A 21,407-nucleotide genomic window follows, 5' to 3' on the forward strand; every position below is an offset into this window, starting at 1 on the left:
TAGCAATCCACCACATGCTTTCTATTCTTTTATATAACCAATACAGATAGTATGTACAAAAAACAAATCCAATGTATACTATGAAACACTGCACATACGAAATACTTTATATATATATATATATATATATATATATATATATATATATATATATATATATATATATAAAGTCATATATAGAGCAACACTCGTCATCATTAATATATAAACATACGGAAACGCAACAACAAAACGCAACAAGGAAGCCAAAAATAAAAATGATGTCTGTTTATGTATATAAAGCTGACGTATATGTAAATCATTACGAAACCATGCGGCAAATCATTGATTACCAAACCAGTGCATACATATGCAAATAAATCAACAGTACATACATACATATATAAACGAAGTAAACCACAGTTACAGTAATCTTTATGCTTCATGCCATCAAAAGAACGTACATACAACCTTTCATCATAATATATGGAAACACATATGTTCTACAACTTGGCTCTTGATACAACATGTAAGTTAATCCTAAAATACCAGATCTTCAGAACACATGATTTCACATACTGTATTCAATTGGCGTTCAGTGAACATACCTGGCTCCATTGTTGTCCCGTGAATGCTTGAACTAGAGACTTGGTTTCTCCCTCCAGACCTTCAACATTCCTTTCTTTAAGAACTCTGATGGAGAGAGACTTTAGTTTTATTTTTCTGAAGGTTGGGGAGAGGACAAGAGAATCAGAATAATTGTAAAAAACATTATCTCTCGGTTCCATCAACCAGAGAAGTTATTATCTGATGAGCAGGTGGAACTGCTATTATCCTTTAACTGGCCAATCATAGAATTATCTCATTATTAAATATAAATAAATATTTATGAGCCAATAGAATAACAACATTAATAATTATTCTAACAGAGGCTGGTATGAATGTTTCTTTGAGATAGAGTTCAGCTTAGAACTGAGTCTAACTATACTGCTCACCATTTGATTGATCTTCAAATGTTTCTGGGTTATCCTCCGGAAGACCCTTAACAAAATTTGATTCTCAAGAATATAAGTTTAATGTTATTACACTAATTGCAGCAAAACAGCTTTTTTATGCATTCTGAACATCATTTTTTATTTTGCATGTTGTCTTGTTTTTCTAAAAGAAACTTCATAAGAATTAGACAACACGACAACATGCAAAAATAATATAATGACATTCAAAATGCACTGAGAAGTTGTTTTGCTGCAATTACTGTACAGAACATTATGCTTATATTCTGGAGAATGAAATTTGTTAAGGGTCTTCGGGAGGGTAACCCAGAAACATTTGAAGATCAATCAAATGCTGAGCAGTATAGTTAGACTCAGTTCTAAACTGAACTCTAACTCAAAGAAATATTTATACCAGCTTCACCAAGTTACAGACCATAGGTATTGATGCCAAGTGTTTCATCCTACATTTCCTTATATCTCTTTTTGTTTCTTTTAGAACAGACATCATCTCTAGCAAAACATAACCTACCAATCTTTCTAAATCATCAAACAATGGGCACGTAGAGGTGTCAATATCCTTGTATGCTAGCAAAGCCAAAGCACCATTAACAGTTTTTGTGGTGATGTCCATATATTGTTAATGGTGCTTTGGCTTCGCCGAGTTACAACAATGATTTTGACACCTCTACACAACCATTTTTTAATGGTTTAGAAAGCCGGGTGGGTTATATTATGCTAGAGATGGTGTGTGTTTTAAAAGAGCTTCTCAAAAATGTTGTGGTAAATGGAATGCACCATTTTACCCTTGTAAAATATTTGTCTGACAACTCCGAGATTGAAGGCACGGTTCTCCTGATGATCCAGAAGAATGCGATGATAGACCTGTAAGAGTATTCAACCTTATTATAAAAAAGAATCAGAAAGAAGTCTTAGAGTTAAGCTAGTATAAATTTTTCTTATAAATTGCAAGATGATAGAAACTTGACAGCAATTTTAAATTTACTTGTTTCGTTTTGATGATTTTGTTGCAAAGGTACATAAACTGAGAAAGACATTGTATGATTTAAAAATAACACCTAGATCTTGTTATGACACCTTAATTAGCTTATCAATGTTTTTGTTAGTTGTGGTTTTACTAAAGGTGTAGTAGATAAAACTCTCTTTTAAATTCAAGATGGAGAACATCGTTATTAGTAAAAATATGTGTTAATGATGATATTATATTTCGAATTACTAATAATACTTTGTGTGAAAAGCTTTCTAAGCTCATGCAGAGTAAGTTCGAGATGAGCATGATTGGAGAGTTGAACTACTTTCTAGGACATGAGGTTAAGCAATTGAAGGAAGGAATATTCATCAATCGAGACTGATACAAAAAATTGCAAGGAAGGGAAATCTTTGGTTAGAGTTCCAACGAACATATTTTTATGGTTGAACGTGGACAAGAATGCAAAGATTTTTGCCAAATCAAATATAGGGGAATAATTGGATCACTTATTTTTCTTACTGCCAACACACTGGACATGTCATATTTAGCTGGTGTATGTGCTTGATTTCAATTGAAGCCAATAAAAAGTCATTTTGACGTAGCCTTGAAAATCCTATGATACCTTAAAGGAACTCTGATTGTAGATTTGTGGGAACCTGAAGAAGATAATTTCAAACTAACTGTATTTTCATATATATGCAGATTTTGTGGGCTGTAAGGGTTATTGGAATAACATTTTTGGGGCATGTATAACTGAAGTATAGTTGAAGCAGAATATATTGTCGTAGGAATTGAAGTTGTTGTTTGCAAATTCTTTGGATGAAATAACTCAAAGACACATTATTATATAATACTAGTGCAATTACTATTTCGTCAGATGCATTCAAGGACAAAACACATCGACATTCGAAAAATCAATGTATCCAAATAGCGCTATATAAAGGGGTTATGTAAGATCATTACAAGATTAGCTTTTAGGGTTATTACATTGAGACCTTGTTTGGTAATATAGTTAGCATATTAGCTAATTTTGACTTATTTGATCACTATTAGCTATTTGACTTTGTTAAATAATTGTTTGAAAAAATCATTTTGCATTTAATTAGTTATCGACTAATTTGCCAAATATTTTTCTACAATCAACTAATACTTTAGTCAAATCCACTAACACAATCAACTAACAACTATCGACTAACTGCTATTTATCAAAGACCCTTGAATTAAAACATATCCAATCATACGTATAGAAATTTTAAAAGGGACAAAAAAATTTTAAAAAAAATATATCAGGAGTAATTATTCTTGTGAAAGCCAAACTACAAATAGTTCTGTTAAATAGTTAAATCTTATTTTGCCAAATAATAATATTTTACAATACGTATTTTTGACTTTTATTGTAGTGATTTCTACCTTTAACAAACAAATTCTTGGGTACTAATTGTATGCAGCCTTTTCATATACAATAACAATCAGTCACATCCCACTATGTTGTGGCTACTTATTGTTATGCACATTAACATATGTAAAGCACACGCCCATAATATAATATAATGATCGTTCTAGTAACTTTTGAACCACTCGCCCATAATATTCTTCCACTACGATAGAAACACGTTACACCCATTTCCGAACTCACCGGATAATTTAGGCAATTTATATCGTGAACCAGGCGCACATTGCATTATGCGCCCTAGTACAAAATGACGTCGTTTTGTATTTTTTTTTTTTTTTGAAAATTTCATTTTTCCATGTTTGTTGTTAACTTGTTAAAAAAAAATTCATGTTTTGAAAATGTACATAATTATATACTAAAATGTACATAAACTTTAACTGTTAAAAAAATCGCGTGATCAAATGTACATAATTTGGTAAAATAATGTACATAATTGTTATACCAGAATGTACATAATTGTATAACATAATGTACATGATTATATAACATAATACACATACACTCTGTCGCGTCGACTCCCCACACAACTTATCAAAACGACGTCGTTTTGGGAGGCGTGGGGCGTACAGTGTTATGTGCACCGTTGTGCAGAGTATAACGATTGGATAATCTATTCCCCACCCCCACCCCCACCCCCCTTCTATCTCTTCCAAACCTATTTATCATTTTTAATATCATACTGCTATATTAAAAATCTCTTATAAATATAAAAAAAATTAATATCCTAACATATTACTTATTATTTAACAAAATATTCTAGTACGTACTTAAAGTTTTTTCTATGTAATCTGATTTGTAATTACTGCATATATTATATTTGTATATGCATTATATATATACACACACACATACATGCATAGATACATACATACATACATATAAAAGTTTGCTCAAATGCGGACGTAGCCTCTCGTGTGGTTGTTTGCAGAATACACCAATAGTGATAACAGTACAATAGGCACCAATAGTGTAAGAGAAACACACAATAATGAAATGCAAAAATACATCAAAAAATACAAAACACACTCAAAAAAATACATCATATAACTCCCTACTTCTAATGGTGTATTTCCAAACACTATGCAGTACTTTTTTCATACCTAATGGTGTGTTTTTGGTGATGCGTACCAAATATGTGTGTGTTTTTGCAGTGTATTTCCTAGAGTTGATGGTGTATATTTGCATAACTATTGGTGCGGCCGCACCTGAACTTAACTCTCTCTCTCTCTCTCTCTCTCTCTATATATATATATATATATATATATATATATATATATATATATATATGTGTGTGTGTGTGTGTGTGTGTGTGTGTGTGTGTGTGTGTGTGTGTGTGTGTGTGTGTATGTATGTATAGGGAAGATAAAGTGCAGCCATGTTGTTAGGTGTCGTCATATGACCAATTACAAGCCATTAGATTAGATAGATCCAATGAATCACATTAATCAAGATTCTTCTAGTATTTTCGCGCACGTTCTCCTACCCAGCGAACTGCAAGGGTAAACTCGTCATAGGGCACCGGAATAGAGAAAATCACATTGTTGTGTGTCTTATTTGTGTAATTGGTGCATTATTAGCCTTATTCTGGTGTATTTGTAGATTTCCATTGGTGCCAAGATCAGGTGCAGCAACGCCGTCCTGTGTAGTCAGTGCGGCCGCACCAATTGTTATACAAATATACACCATCCATGTTATGAAATGCACAACAAAAAACATACACAAATTAGGTACGCATAACCAAAAACGCGCCATTAGATATGAATAAATACACCATACAGTGTTCGGGAATACACTATTGGTGTGTTTCACTGTGGTGTGTTTTATTACACTATTGGTGCATGTTGTCAAGACTGGTAGTGTATTTCTGGAACGCGGGCGCTATAAATGGCCACTGTAATTTCCATAACACCCCCACTTACCAAAACGCACTAAAATCCTTAAATCCTCAGAATTAACCACCGCCGTTAGATTAAACTGATTCAACGACACAGATACGATCACACCGCCACACCTAATGATCACATATGAGCTCTCTTTTATATATATATATATATATATATATATATATATATATATATATATATATATATATATATATAGAGAGAGAGAGAGAGAGAGAGAGAGAGGTATTTGTAGTGTGTGTATTAATTCACGATTATTTGTAATTTGATTTTTTATGCATTATATTTAAAGCTTGATTCATTATAAATTGTATTGTATATATAACTATTGTTTGCTAATTTAAGTTTTATGTTTGTATATAGCAAGGATATATTAGAGATTTTAAACATTTTCAGTGAAAGTTTAAGCGAACTAAATGAGTTAATTAATTTTTCAGTTGAGATGGAATAATGCTTCAATTTAGTATAAGAGTCACCGGTTATGGGTTTGAATTTCTGGCCTTATTGATCAAACTCGATAATATCTTTTTTTCCATTCTCGTCATTATATATAGACATAAGTAAAACTAAGCTATCATTATCCCTGCAAATCTCTCTTAATTCCAAAAATGGTCCCACTTCCACATTATCAAATTTATAAATTCTCCACCATTATTCTACATCCCTGCAAATCTTTCCAACTTTCAAAAATTGATCCCACTTTCATATTATATTTTAAATATAATAATAAAAAAAATAATAAAAATGAAAAAAATATGGTGGCGATGGTAGCAAAAGCCACCTAGCAAATTTATTATATTAACAAATTTGCTAGTCATATAGACAATCCACCAAAATAAATAATGCTTTTTCATTAGTATAACTGCTATTTTAGTCATTAATATTTCATTTTTGGGTATGACACATTTTAATTAATTAGTAGTCTTTACAATTTCACAACCAACCGATTATTGTATAAATCAATTTTTTATTAGCAAAAATCAATAGTTATGCTGTGGAAACGTGTTCACCATGTGAATGGTGAACACAGGGGTAGATCCATAATTTTTATATTGTAGATTTATAATTTTTTATTTTTTTTAAAACGTAGATTCATAATTTTGTTTTTCATTTGTTGTTAACATGATAGATCCATAATTTTTAAGCTGTAGATTCATAATTTCTATAATGTAGATTCATAACATCTATACTGTAGATTCATAATTTCTATATTGTAGATTCATAATTTCTATACTGTAGATTCATAATTTCTATACTGTAGATTCATAATTTCCGTACTATAGATTCATAATTTTCATACAAAATTATGAATTTACGTTTTCAAAAAAAAAATATAAATCTACAGTATAAAAATTATGAATCCACCCGTGTTCACCATGCGCATGGTAAACACATTTCCACAGCATATATAATTGTCGAACAAAAATAGTTCTATTATTTTTGCTTATAGATATTCAACCCAAGTTTTGTAAGAAGCAACCAAATAATTGGTCCAACAAAAGCAATAATTAACCAATAGAAAATTCTTGGTCCAACAAATGCAATAATTAACCAATAGAAAATCCTAGAATTTGCACTTTGTGCAGCCCATCGCACTACATGAATGATACCCCCTCAAACCAATTATTTATGCTATGGACCCGTGTCCAGCATACATTGTGGACACAGTAACGATGTTGTAAGTGGCACCATTATTTTCTACCAATTTTTTTTGTTTAATTTCCGACCACTTCTTTCCTTTTGATCATACCATTTCTTCTTCACACAGAAGCTCTTTTCAAAGCTCATTCTCCTATTTTCATAATTATAGGAGCATATGTTCATAATTTTATCACTATATGTTCATAATTGTAAGTTCATAATGTCAGAGCTCTGTTTTCATTATTTCATAATTGTACATTCATAATTCCATAACTGTATATTCATAATTTCGTAACTGTACATTCATAATTCAATAACTGTACATTCATAATTCAATAACTGTACATTCATAATTCAATAACTGTAAATTCATAATTTTCGAAGCTCTATGTTCACAATTTTAGTGCTCTATGTTCATAATTTTATCACTATATATTCATAATTTTAAGTTCATAATGTCAGAGCTCTGTGTGCATAATTCCATAATTGTACATTCATAATAATTTCATAAATGTACATTCATAATTGCATAACTGTACATTCATAATTGCATAACTGTACATTCATAAAAATAAGTCCACAAACGAATAACGCCGTTAACGGGGAGACAAAATTAATTTATTTTTAATTAAAATACCGTCGTTATCCCTAAACATGACGACGTTTTAGATTCGTGTCCATAATGCATAGTGGACACGAGTCCACAACATAATTTGCCCCCGCAAACAAGGTATACCTTAGGAAGTGAACACTTGACATACTTTCTTATGTCAAAAAGGTATCTAGTGATGTTTATTTATTTATTTATTTATTTTTAGTCAAAAACGTGTGAAGTTGATATAATTATTTTTTGATAAACCCATGCTGTGATCATATCTAATTGCGACATTTAAAGTGGAGATTAGCCCATTGCCAACCCACCACATCCCCATTCATTATCTATCCTCAAGTAAGAGGACATGTGGCATTATAAAAAGTTATCAATATTTTTTTAATGATAATACTTATTGATATTTGACCATTATTAGTTGTTTGACTTTATAAAACAACTAATATAAGTGTTTGATTAATTAGTTTTTTGTAACAGTTTGTTACTCTAAAATGCTAAAATTCAAAAAGCTGCTCAGCAGATCAAATTTTTAAAAAAGTTATTTTGCATGTAATAAGCTATCAACTAACAATTAATTTACCAAATATTTTTTTACAATCAGCTAATGCTATCAATTAGTCAAACTCACTAAGGTAATCAGCTAACAATTATTTACCAAACACTCCTAATTTGTGATTTATGTAAGCTCTTTATGTCAAATTCCTGTTTAATTTGTCTTGTGTACATGTTAGAATTCTCCAGAACCAACCTAAACCATCTAATCTAGAAAAGGAAATGTCATAACCATTAAGGAAACTTCCATTGTCCTACCAACTTCTTCAAACCTTAGCCAATTTCTCTCTAGCTACACACACATACACACATATATATGTATATATATATCCCCTAGTAGAGTACAAGATTTATCTTGTGAAACAAAATAAAACTACCAACCATTGATTCTCTTCTTTTCTTGTCCTCTGATCTAATCCAACACCATATATCCTCGCAGCTTACATGGCTTCTCAACCTAGTACTTTTAATGTAAGAACAGCACTTTTGTTGTTGTGTTTAACCTTGTTGTTGATGGGACATAGTTGGGGTGGTAATTTCAATAAAGATTTTGATATCAGTTGGGGAGGTGATAGGGCAGGAATACTCAATAATGGAAAGCTTCTAAGTCTTTCCCTTGACAAAGACTCTGGTTCAGGTATACAATCTAAGAGAGAGTATTTGTTTGGAAAGATTGATATGCAACTCAAACTTGTCCCAGGAAATTCTGCAGGCACTGTCACTGCATACTATGTAAGTTACTTTGCTCATAATTTTTTTTTTTCAAATTAAAGTATTCCATATATGTAGTTTATGGTATGTATGAAAGAGCGATTGTAGCCGTTTCTGAAAGATAATATAGATAAATTGTGATCTAAATTGTGGTTGGAATGATTAGAGAGGTATATTGTTTCAATCATGTATAAAAATTTTAAGTAGGGATTGAGAGAGATATATAAACGTACATTTATTAATTAGAATATCTGACTATTCTAATATTACCGGTAATGCTTTAACTAATCTAGTTATATTCATGTGGTAAATATAATGACATGATTTTATGTTACATATAATTGCACGCAGTTATCATCACAAGGTGCAACACATGATGAGATTGATTTTGAGTTCTTGGGGAACCTTAGTGGTGACCCATACATTGTTCACACAAATGTTTACACTCAAGGTCAGGGTAACAGGGAGCAACAGTTCTACCTTTGGTTTGACCCCACAGCCAATTTCCACACCTATTCCATACTTTGGAATCCTCAAGCAATAATGTAAGTATTCCGTCCCTATATATGTTGTACTTTTGGTGGTTATTATTATTACTAGTTCTTTTACGCGCTTTGCGCGAATATGATAATGCCCAATACTTATTTTTAAATAAGTATTTCAAAGTATATCAATACAATATTATATAGAAGATGTTAATGCATAAGTAAATAAATATTGAATTTGTTTATTTAAATTGGTAATTTAAAGTATATAAATGCAAGATAATATATGAGAGATTGATTATATATAACTGTCACAAAAATAAATGTTTGCAACTTTGTAATAACGTTAATCTAAGTACTAAGTCTAAAAGCGATAGTCTAACTAAATACTCTTTTTGGTTTAAATTTCTAATTCTCTTTTGAGTAGCATTGCTATTGTTTTCATCTTCAGTACATGTCCTTTTTTTTCCTGTTATTGGTAGTGCGTCATGTACAATTGGGTTATTGGTGGTATTATAGAGGGATTCATCATGCAATGACATTATGGTGTATGAAGTTTTAGATTTGTATTGTTGTGTATATGACTGAGATCTTAGTTGTGCTATGAACTCTTTATCTTATAAGCACATGTTGATATTTGGTAGTGGTAGTTTTTCCCTACATGTTTCATGTGTTGTGAGACATCTAATTCTAAATTAATTAAATGCATATGTATTATTTTTTGTTGTAGCCACTAATTTATTTTTAAATTTAAGTAATAAGAGCAATAGAGTGGACAAATTATGCTATGGAACTGTGTCCACCTTGCAAGGTGGACATGGTTCTAAACTGTTCATAATTATGAATATATAGTTCAAAAATTATGAACATATAATTCTATAATTATGAACATAGAGTGTGAACATAATTGTGAACATATAGTTTTGTAATTATGAATATAGAGATTCAATAATTGTGAATATGAAGTTAAAAAATTATGAATATATACCTTTATAATTATGAACATATAATTCAGTAATTATGAACATAAAGTTCTGTAATTGTGAATATAGAGTTCAATAATTGTGAATATAGAGTTCAATAATTATGAATATGAAGTTCAAAAATTATAAATATATAACTTTATAATTATAAACATATAATCCAGTAATTATGAACATAGAGCCGTGTTCACATTGCAATGTGGACACAGTTCCACAGCATAACGATTGAATAAAGTGGCGTACATACTTTTCATCGATAATAATGAAATCATTGATTTTTTTTTTATTTCCATTAGTTGTTGAGACAAATTATTTTGAAAGTTCGTCAATGACAATTGCTGTCAATAGATGATGATAATAAATAATTCAAAATATAAGGTTACAATAGATATTATTATAATAATATAGTAAAAATTAACTTACAAATTTCTTTAGAAGTTTTCATGCATTGATAAAAGCATAATTGAAATATTAAGTTTTGTTCTCAATAATTAAAAGAAGATTAATTAAACAAAACAAAAAAAACTAAACTTAAACTTTATTATTTTTTTAATGAAAAAAATCAAATGATTTTCAAAGTTCCTGATTTATAATCATTGAATGCTATGTATTTAGTCGGGCTAATTATTTAACCAAAATTTATGTGAAATTTTATATTATATTTTTAATACATTTTAACATATTCGTAGTATATGTTTAACAATTATGCTAAATCTAATTGGAATGAGGTTCGAACTTAAGACCTTTCTTATAAAAATTAATAAGAATTAAGTAAGTTTTTTTTTTGAATGTTACTGGCCCTATTATATTGTAATACCTGTTCATATACTTTCTCAACCTACTGAAACACAAAGAACCAATAACACCTCCACTGAGGCTTGAACTCGTAACCTTCCAAATGGAAGTCCAATCCGGGTACCATTAGATCACATAGTCTTGGTAATTAATAAGTAAGTTAAGAATAATAAATAGTTAACGGAATATACCGTTAATAAAGTTTATACTAACGGAATTTAAGATTATTTAAGGAAAGAAAATAATATAATAAAGGGTAAATAAGGAAAATCATTAAAATACTAAAATCAAAATAATATGAACCATTCATTTTAAGAAACAATTAGTACCGACACTTTTTTTATTCCAGTTAAGGGCCTAACATTATTCGCTCTTATTAGAATTGTATTGTAGATTAAGCACTTATATCACTACGCCAAAAGTTATAACTAGTAACAGAACTTTATTTCTTTATATATACACGCATAGGAGCAGGGACGGAGCCAGAAATTTGGTTGAGGGGGGGGGGGGGGGGGGGGGGGGGGGGGGGGGCGAAACAGTACAGACGGATTCAAAAAAATTTTCCAGTAAAGGCGAAACATTAAAATAAAAGAAATAATTTAAAAATAAATAAATAAATTACTTAAGAAATATAGTTGTAAATATTGTTAGATATGGACGAAAAATAAAACACATTGAAACTTTATAAAAATATGAAACATAATTAATGAATAGTAAAACTATATTTATGCCAAGATTTAAACCCTTGACCTCACAATTGCTAAATATATACTCTACCACCTAATCTAACTCACTCTTATTAACATTTTATAGTTTTTTTCATGGTTGCAGTAGGCGCTGGGCGCTAGTCGGGCGTCCGGGCAGCGCCTAGCGCCTAAGCGGCCTAGTCGGCGCCTAGGCGGAATCTAGGCGGCGCTAGGCGGTCGCGAAAAAAACAGTAGCAGACTTGCAATTTGACAATTTTAATGATGTTGTTTTCAACATTCAATCAAATAACACATCCAAATAAATGACATAATGACAAATTCATAAGTCATCACATCAAAAGAATATTAAAAAAAAAAAAAAACTCAAATGAAATACCCAAATACTTCAATCATCCAAAGAGTGAAAGTATCAAACTAGTCTACGAGTGTATATATGTCATATTATATGTATATGTCATATAAATGGAAAAAATTAGCAAGGTCGGGTCGGTCGGGTTAACTCGACTAACTCGACAGAAATTGACGAGTTAACTTGGCGTAATCAGACGAGTTAGGCGCTAGGCGGCTGAATTAGGTGCTAGGCGGGCGCCTAGGCGGCCAGTCTCCTAGGCAGGAGCCTAGGGCGGAAATCGCCACGGTCTATGGGCGCCTAGTGCCTAGGCGCCAATTACTCGGTGCCTAGGCGGGATTTTTACAACCCTGGTTTTTTTATACTAATACTAAAACATGTACTATATATATATATATATATATATATATATATATATATATATATATATATATATATATATATATATATATATATATATATATATATATATATATATATATATATATATATATATATATATATATATATATATATATATATATATATATATATATATATATATATATACAAAGACTATATATGGGGTGGGGGTGGGGTGAGGTGGGGGGCAGCTGCCCCCCTTTGGCTCCGTCCCTGCATAGGAGTCAACACCACATTTCAAAACGAAGGGCGTTGGACTTGGCCTTTCAGGCCTCCGGCCAACAATTTCCCTCTCGATAAATTATTGTGTGAACCATAGTCCACACAGTGCTGTGTGGACCATAACAAAAAGTACATTTTTAATATACTAAAAGTACATTATTCGTGTAATGAATGTACATTATACAAAATAATGGACTTTTCTTGAATACAATATACATTTTTAATATACAAAAAATACATTATTTGTGTACTGAATGTACATTATTTGATAGTATGGTCCACACAGATATGTGGTCCATAGTCCATGGTCCATAATAATGATTGTTTCCCCTCCCCTCCCCCCCCCCCCCCCCCCCAGCTGCCTTAACTGCACAGTTTACACTTGGTGCTGAGACTCGAATCTATAACTTTCTATATATCAAAAGTAGTAAAGTCAATAATATATGCTACTCGATGACAAAGTTTTTTACACAAATGAATCTAACATGTTTTGAATTAATGGGTATTTTTTAGTTTCTATGTGGATGGCACACCAATAAGAGTGTTCAAGAACCTAGAATCTTCAAGTGGGGTACCATATCCCAAGACTCAACCCATGAAGGTGTATGCAAGCTTGTGGGATGCAGAAGATTGGGCAACAAGAGGTGGGCTTGTGAAGACCGATTGGTCCCAAGCCCCCTTCAAAGCAACCCTAAGAAATTTCAAGGCCAATGCTTGCATTTGGGCATCTGGGAAATCATCTTGCACCTCAAACTCCACCAAAATCAAGCCATGGCTCTCACAAGAACTTGATGCCACAAGTGCAGAAAGGCTGAAATGGGTGCACCAAAATTACATGGTTTACAATTATTGTGCAGATATCAATAGGTTCCCCCAAGGCCTCCCTGCAGAATGCACCTTCAATTCCACTACCACATAATTTCACCATTATTAGCTATCATATCATCTTTCACCTACTTCTGATCTTTTTACATTCAAAAAAAAAAGACAATAAAATTAAAAATGTGCTTCAAGATTACAATGTAGTTTGAAGTATAGAAAATGTAGTTCTTTTGTGTAATCTGCTGTGGTAGATAAACAAAGTCATGCATGATTTTTTATCAATAGATTGCTCATGCAAGGAGACATTGGATTGATGTTAAACATATCTTTCGGTATCTTCCAAATGCGTAAAAGACGATATTAATTTATTTTTTGCAAGAAACCTAGATATGACATTGATAGGTTACTCAGATAAACATATCCTTCAGTATCTTCAAGATGCTATTTCCTAGATTGGTTATGTCGTCTTTCTCTATAATGGCATTGTTATTGTTATTTCATTATTGACATATATTAAATAGAATATGACCACTACCTCTACAAATTAAACCACACAGAGATTGTTTCATAAGAAACCAAATGTGTGGCATAACAAGTAAATGTATTATCCCTAATGTGTCTAAAGTCTACCTTGCATTGTAGACCCTGGTCCAAAATACATATTTTGTATCGCCGATTAATTATTTATGTGATTGTAAATAAATTAAAGGCAAATAACATGTTAACTACAGATACATAAAATGATAACTACAGACATAAATTAAAAACTGTTAATTGCAGGTACAGATTATGTTAACTGCATGTTAACATGTGTACCGACAGTTAACAATAGTTACCATTTTATGTGTCTATACTTAACATGTTGTGTGCTTCCAATTTATTTATGGATACATAATCGATTAACTACATGTACAGAATATGGCTTGGTAACACCAAAGTTTCAAGTTTGACTTCCAATGAGAATGATCTATTGGCATTCGACTAGAGTCACAATGCTGTCAGAGTTAGATCAAAGCGAGCAAGAGATAGAGGAATCACCGCTCATAGATGTGAGTTGAGAAAGCAAGTCCGAACTCTTTTGAATTTACCTAGTTCCCACAATCACACCATCGGATTTAAGAGAAATGTTTGTGGATATTCAAGATACCACGTTAACTCATATCTCAACGACTCAACCAATTAATTTAAATGTCAAGTGCCATTATTCACTAGTACAAAATGAGTCATTTGTGTATTTACTATGTCTATGACTTTTCCATTTTTTTTTTTAATGCAAATAGTATTAGAAAGCTTTCAAACATTATTATTTTTAGACGACTTCTCAGCTATATTGTACTTTTTAATAATAAATTTAAATACTATTATCATTGTTATATTATATTTTGATAGAGAGTTGAAATTGTAAAAATATATGAAAATAGTAATAAATTGCAAATATACTAATTTAATATGACAATAGAGTCTATTTAATTTTATATACTAAATTGTTCGGATGAAAATAGCCTAAGTATTCATGTCTTGCTTACGTTGTATTTTAAATTCATTATAATTAATAACATCGATCTTCAGAAATACTGTACTCTTCATAAAATTATTATAAACTCATGACAATATTAGACTGGAGAAAAAATAAGTACACAAACCAATAGCAAAAAAGTTGAACTGTACAGTTATAATAATAATATTATTATTATTATAATGTTAAACAAGTAAGATAAGTTAGTTAATTTGGTAAAAAATAAAGGAAGTAATGGTTGCATGGCATCATGGAGTGCAGAAGTACGTGGGTCATGGTGGAGCTTTATTAGCATCATTTTAGGATTATTGTTGTTTATGTTTTAGTATAAATATGTTCAATTACAAAGCATTTTACAATCATCAAGTGAAGTAATAAACATTTACTTCTATTCCTCTCTCACTCTCTTCTCATATATATATATATATATATATATATATATATATATATATATATATATTTGTGTGTGTGTGTGTGTGTATATATATATATATATATATATATATATATATATTTGTGTGTGTGTGTGTGTATATATAATTGTGTGTGTGTGTGTGTGTATATATATATATGTATACATATATACACACACACACACACACAAATATATATATATATATATATATATATATATATAATATTATATAGATATATTATATTTATTATATATATATCTTACATTTGGTATCAGAGCCAGTCAACCTTTCAACCCCGAGATATTTCCCGTAGTGAAATATGACTGCAAATTCCAATATTGTATGGTCGGGTCTCAAATTGGACGGGAAACTCGATTACAATTATTGACAAATTATGATGTCTACACATTTGAAAGCTCAAAATCTTTGGAGCTTTGTTGATACTGATCTACCAGAAGGAGCTGATGAGCCGCTATACGGCGAGATCAATTGGCCTTGGGACAGATTCACCAAGGTGTTCATTACTCCATTTTTGGGCAATTAGCTCGTGCTTAAACAGCAAAGCAAACTTGGGACATCATCTTAAAGGTGTCAAACAAAGGAGTCGATCGGGCGCAAAAGTCTAAGTTGCAGTCGTTGAGAAGGTTGTATGACTATTGTGAGATGACCTCTACAGAAACAGTAGATATGTATTTCACTCGACTTATTGATATGGTGAATAAGATGAGGTTATACGGAGATTTGATTGAAGATGGTGCAGTGGTTGAAAAAGTTCTTCGAACTATGCCGATGAAGTATGACCATGTGGTGGCTTCGATCACAGAGTCACACAAAACTGAGCTCTTATCAATTGCAGAGCTGAAAGGTATGGTAGAAAGTCATATTGACAAAATTGCGCCAAAATCGGAACCACCAGCTGAAGAAGCTTTGAAGAGTCAAGTCACACTTAATGTGACTGGCACTAATCAAAGAGGTGGAGGATCTGGTAGAGGTCGTGGAAGAGGAAGAGGAGGTTTTAGTGGAAGAGGTCATGGTAACTCCAACCAAGGAAGAGGTGGAGGTAATACCAAACAAGGTAAATTTTCATTTCATTGCTACAATTGTGGCAAGTATGGGCACAAGATTGCAAATTGCTGGTATAATGAGGACAATTGTGGAAATCAAGCAAACATTGCTGAAAACACTGCAGAAAAGTCTGGTGAGAGTTCTGAAACCTTACTTTTGGCTAGCGATAGTTTTTCTGCTGATAAGAACATATCTTGCTTTAATTCTGAAGTGTGTGATGATAATTGGTTATGACATATGCGATTTGGCCATTTTCATTTCTCTGGATTACAGTATCTTGCGAGAAAGGAACTTGTTTCTGATTTACCTGTTGTGAATGTCCCTGATCGTATATGTGAGATTTGTGTGATTGGGAAGAAGCATAGAGATCCCTTCCCTGTGGGAAAGTCAAGGAGAGCCACAAAACAGTTGGAGATTATTCATTCAGACATGTGTTCGTTGGAGGTTTCCTCACATGGAGGTTGTAAGTACTTTATTACTTTCATTAATGATTTCAGTAGGAAAACATAGGTTTACTTTCTAAAGCAAAAGTCTAAAGCATGTGATGTTTTCAAACAATTTAAGGATTTTGTTGAAAAGCAGAGTGGTTATGAAATTAAAATCTTGAGAACTAATAGAGGTACAAAATATATTGCTTGTGATGATTTTCTGAAGAAGAAGGGTATCCAACACCAGATGACAGCTAGATACACTCCACAACAAAACGGAGTGGCTGAGAGGAAGAATAGGTCTATCATGGATATGGTGAGGTGCATGTTGAAATCTAAGAATCTGCCTAAACCTTTTTGGGCAGAAGCTGTTGCTTGTGCTGTCTATGTGTTGAATAGGTGTCCAACTAAAAGTGTCTGAGATAAGACACCCGAAGAAGCTTGGAGTGGGAAGAAACCCTCTATAAGAAATCTCAAGGTTTTTGGATGTTTGGCATATGCACATGTGCCAGATCAATTTAGAAAGAAGTTGGATGATAAATGTGAGAAATGTGTATTCATTAGTTATAGTACCGCTTCCAAGGCTTATAAACTGTACAATCCTGAAACTAAAAAGGTTGTTATAAGTCGTGATGTCACTTTCGATGAATATGGTGCCTGGGATTGGTTAGCTAAAGATGAAAGTTCAGTTGTTATTCCTGTTGTTGAAAATATTGTTGATGAGCAACTGATTCCAGATAATGTCGAGTCTCCTTCACAACCAGAGTCGTCACTTCGACGATCTCAACGCGAGCGCCACTTACCAGCTCACTTAGAGGATTATGTTTTGGGTCATGATAATGACTTGTCTGATGAAGAGATTGTTCAATTTTCTCTTTTTGCAGATTGTGATCCTTTATATTTTGAGGAGGCTGCTACAGAAACTCATTGGCTTAAGGCGATGGATGAGGAGATACGTGCCATTGAAAATAATGGTACCTGGGAGTTAACAGATTTACTTCCTGGAAAGAAGCCAATTGGAGTGAAGTGGGTTTACAGAACGAAGTACAAGTCAAATGGAGAAATTGACCGTTTTAAGGCACGGTTAGTAGCAAAGGGTTACAAGCAGAAACTAGGTATTGATTATTTTGAGGTTTTTTCTCCGGTAAGTAGACTTGATACAGTTCGAATGGTTATTTCTCTTGCTGCCCAAAATGATTGGAAATTGCATCAAATGGATGTCAAGTCTGCTTTTTTGAATGGTTTTCTTGAAGAAGAAATATATGTTGAGCAACCTGCAGGATTTCTGAAGAAAGGAGAGGAAAATAAAGTGTACAGGTTGAGAAAAGCCTTATATGGCTTAAAGCAAGCGTCTAGGGCGTGGTATGGTTGCATTGACTCATATTTTGTTGAAAGTGGTTTTATGAGATGTCCTCATGAACATACTTTGTATGTCAAATGCACGGATTCTAGTGATATTGTTATAATTTGTCTCTATGTTGATGATCTGGTTTTTACTAGAAACAACTTGAAGCTAATCTCAGAATTCAGGGAGGCACTCATTAAGATATTTGAAATGACTGATATGGGCCTTATGGCTTACTTTCTTGGCCTTGAGGTTGTTCAGATGGATGGTGGAATCTTTATTTCATAGAAGAAGTATGTTGATGATATTTTGAAAAAGTTTAAAATGGAAAACTTCAAACCAGTTTCAACTCTGTTAGCTAAAAAGTTAAAGGTGTCCAAAGATGAGTGTGGTAAGAATGTGAATGTTACAGCTTATAAAAGCTTAATTAGGAGTTTGAGGTATCTGGTGGCAACAAGGTCGGATATTTCTTTTGGAGTTAGAATACTTAGCAGATTCATGGAAGAACCAAAAGAATCACATTGGGCTGCAACAAAGCGAATTCTGAGATATGTTAAAGGTACGAGTAATGATGGAGTTTTTTACTCTACTAACGAAGCTGTGAAACTTGTTGGGTACACAGACAGTGATTGGGCTGGAGATATTGAGACCACAAAAAGCACATCAGGGTATGCCTTCTATCTTGGTTCAGCTATATTTTCTTGGTCTTCAAAGAAGCAGCAGATTGTAGCACTTTCAACCGCAGAAGCAGAATATATTGCAGTAGCAAATTGTGCTACTCAAGCAATTTGACTGAGGAGAATTTTGGAGTTCTTACAACACAAGCAGGAAGCACCTACAACTATTTTTTGTGACAACAAGTCAGCAATTTCGTTGTCCAAGAATCCTGTCTTTCATGGTCGCAGCAAACATATTGATATCAAGTATCACAAAATCGGAGAGTTGATTGCTGAAAAGCAAAGCACCATTGAGTATTGTTCGAGTGAATGTCAAGTTGCAGATATCTTTATGAAGCCGTTGAAGACATTCTCAAATTAAAAAAGAAAATTGGGATAACCAATATATCGAACTTGGTTTAAAGGAGGCAATGTTATAATAATAATAATATTATTATTATAATGTTAAACCAAGTAAAATAAGTTAGTTAATTTGTTAAAAAATAAAGGGAGTAATGGTTGCATGGCATCATGGAGTGCAGCAGTACGTGGGTCACGGTGGAGCTTTATTAGCATCATTTTAGGATTATTGTTGTTTATGTTTTAGTATAAATATATTCAATTACAAAGCATTTTACAATCATCAAGAGAAGTAATAAAAATTTACTTCTATTCCTCTCTCTCTCTTCTCATATATATATATATATATATATATATATATATATATATATCTTACATGTACTCTAAGTAACTTGCCCGGTAGTTTTTCTTTCCTAGCTAGGAATGAGAATTGAATGTGCAAAGAAGAATTTTTTTTTTTTTTGTTAAGCAATATTTTTATTGAAGATGAATAAGTCGAGGGGATGCTAAACCCGAAGATCATACAAAAAAACTAGTTTGACCTTTAGGTCATGATCAAACTCTTACGCGGTGTGGAGAGAGGGAATTACGTGGGAAAAGATTTGTAATTCTACCGGATATGAATAATGTGAGATTAAAGTGGTAATTTAAATTTCAGTGTTTGGCTTGCAGGAATTTGCAATTTCAATATTTGGTATACGTAGGAATTGTAAGGGAATAAGCAATATAAAGTCTAAAATGTCCATAATAATAATAATAATAATAATAATAATAATAATAATAATAATAATAATAATAATAATAATAATATTATTATTATTATTATTATTATTATTATTATTATTATTATTATTATTATTATTATTATAAATCCTAAATGACCAAATTCAAATTTTGCTTTTGAAATTTTATGTAACACAATGTAAATAAACCCTAGAATTGCATAGCAAAAGCAATAAAATAGATAAGAGATTTTTGAGAAAACATATTTAATTGAGGTTGTAATACTAATTGCCATTTTGTGTTGAGAGTAAAAAAAAAAAAAAAAAAAAAGACACTATAATCGAAAGAGAGAGGTCAAATGTCAATTTTAGGTTAAAAAAAGAGATGGGTAAAACAATTGAATTTGGATCCTATATTTCTTATTTCTATTATATGTGTAAATATAAATAAAAATTGTAATATTTATTTAAAAAACTTTTATAAAAATATAATGCATAAAATATTCAACAAGAAAAATACAAGTGAAAATTTAACATAAATGGCATTCTTCATGCATATTTAGATATAAAATCATTTACCAGGACTATGTGGTCCAATGGTATCCGGGTTGGACTTCCATTTGGAAGATTATAAGTTCGAGCCTCAGTGGAGGCGTTATTGGTTCTTTATGTTTCAGTAGGTTGAGAAAGTATATGAACAGATACTACAATGTAATAGAGCCAGTAACTTTAAAAAAAAAAAAAAAAGATATAAAATCATTCACAAATTAAAATTTAAGATATCAATTTCATCCAAAATTTAATTTTCAATTACAATTAAAACTAATGCATGCATAAACTCTTGAAATATAATTACAAAGTATAAAAGTCAAAAGATGTTATATATATACATACACACACATAAAAAAAAAAAACAAAAAAATAAATAAAATTGATCCCCCAGAAATTCGAGGTCGTGTGTTGTCGTTCTGGCGGCTCATGGCAATGGTCGGTCCTGATTACATCAAAACTATAGTTAGTAAAAAATGTACAACTTTTTCTTTATACTTGTGTAATCATCAACGTTACCTTTCAGTGGAAGGATATTGGATACGGTTATTCGAGCAACCACCCAACACAGTTTAATAAAATTATTGACGAGAAAGCTTATTAATAGTCAATAAAGTTTGAATGGGTCTTAAATATATTGGTAGATATATACTAGCAAATGTGGGAGAAAGGATATAGGATACAAAGTCTTTCTTGTCTACTTATATATAACTTAATCAACCAAAACCATTAATCATGCTAAATTTTCTTATTAA

General features: G+C 31.6%; 1 protein-coding gene across 1 annotated transcript; it reads left to right on the top strand.

Moving 5' to 3' along the window:
• Positions 1–8,456: 8,456 nt before the first annotated feature.
• On the top strand, positions 8,457–13,759 carry LOC109153783 (xyloglucan endotransglucosylase/hydrolase 2-like). Its single transcript, XM_019301646.1, has 3 exons — positions 8,457–8,851; positions 9,182–9,375; positions 13,287–13,759. The coding sequence occupies exons 1-3, from the start codon at positions 8,564–8,566 to the stop codon at positions 13,690–13,692; spliced, it is 888 nt and encodes a 295-aa protein (XP_019157191.1). The 5' UTR covers positions 8,457–8,563; the 3' UTR covers positions 13,693–13,759.
• The last annotated feature ends 7,648 nt before the right edge of the window (positions 13,760–21,407 follow it).

This window comes from Ipomoea nil, unplaced genomic scaffold (genome assembly GCF_001879475.1).
Source record: "Ipomoea nil cultivar Tokyo-kokei standard unplaced genomic scaffold, Asagao_1.1 scaffold2537, whole genome shotgun sequence".
Taxonomy (NCBI): domain Eukaryota; kingdom Viridiplantae; phylum Streptophyta; class Magnoliopsida; order Solanales; family Convolvulaceae; genus Ipomoea; species Ipomoea nil.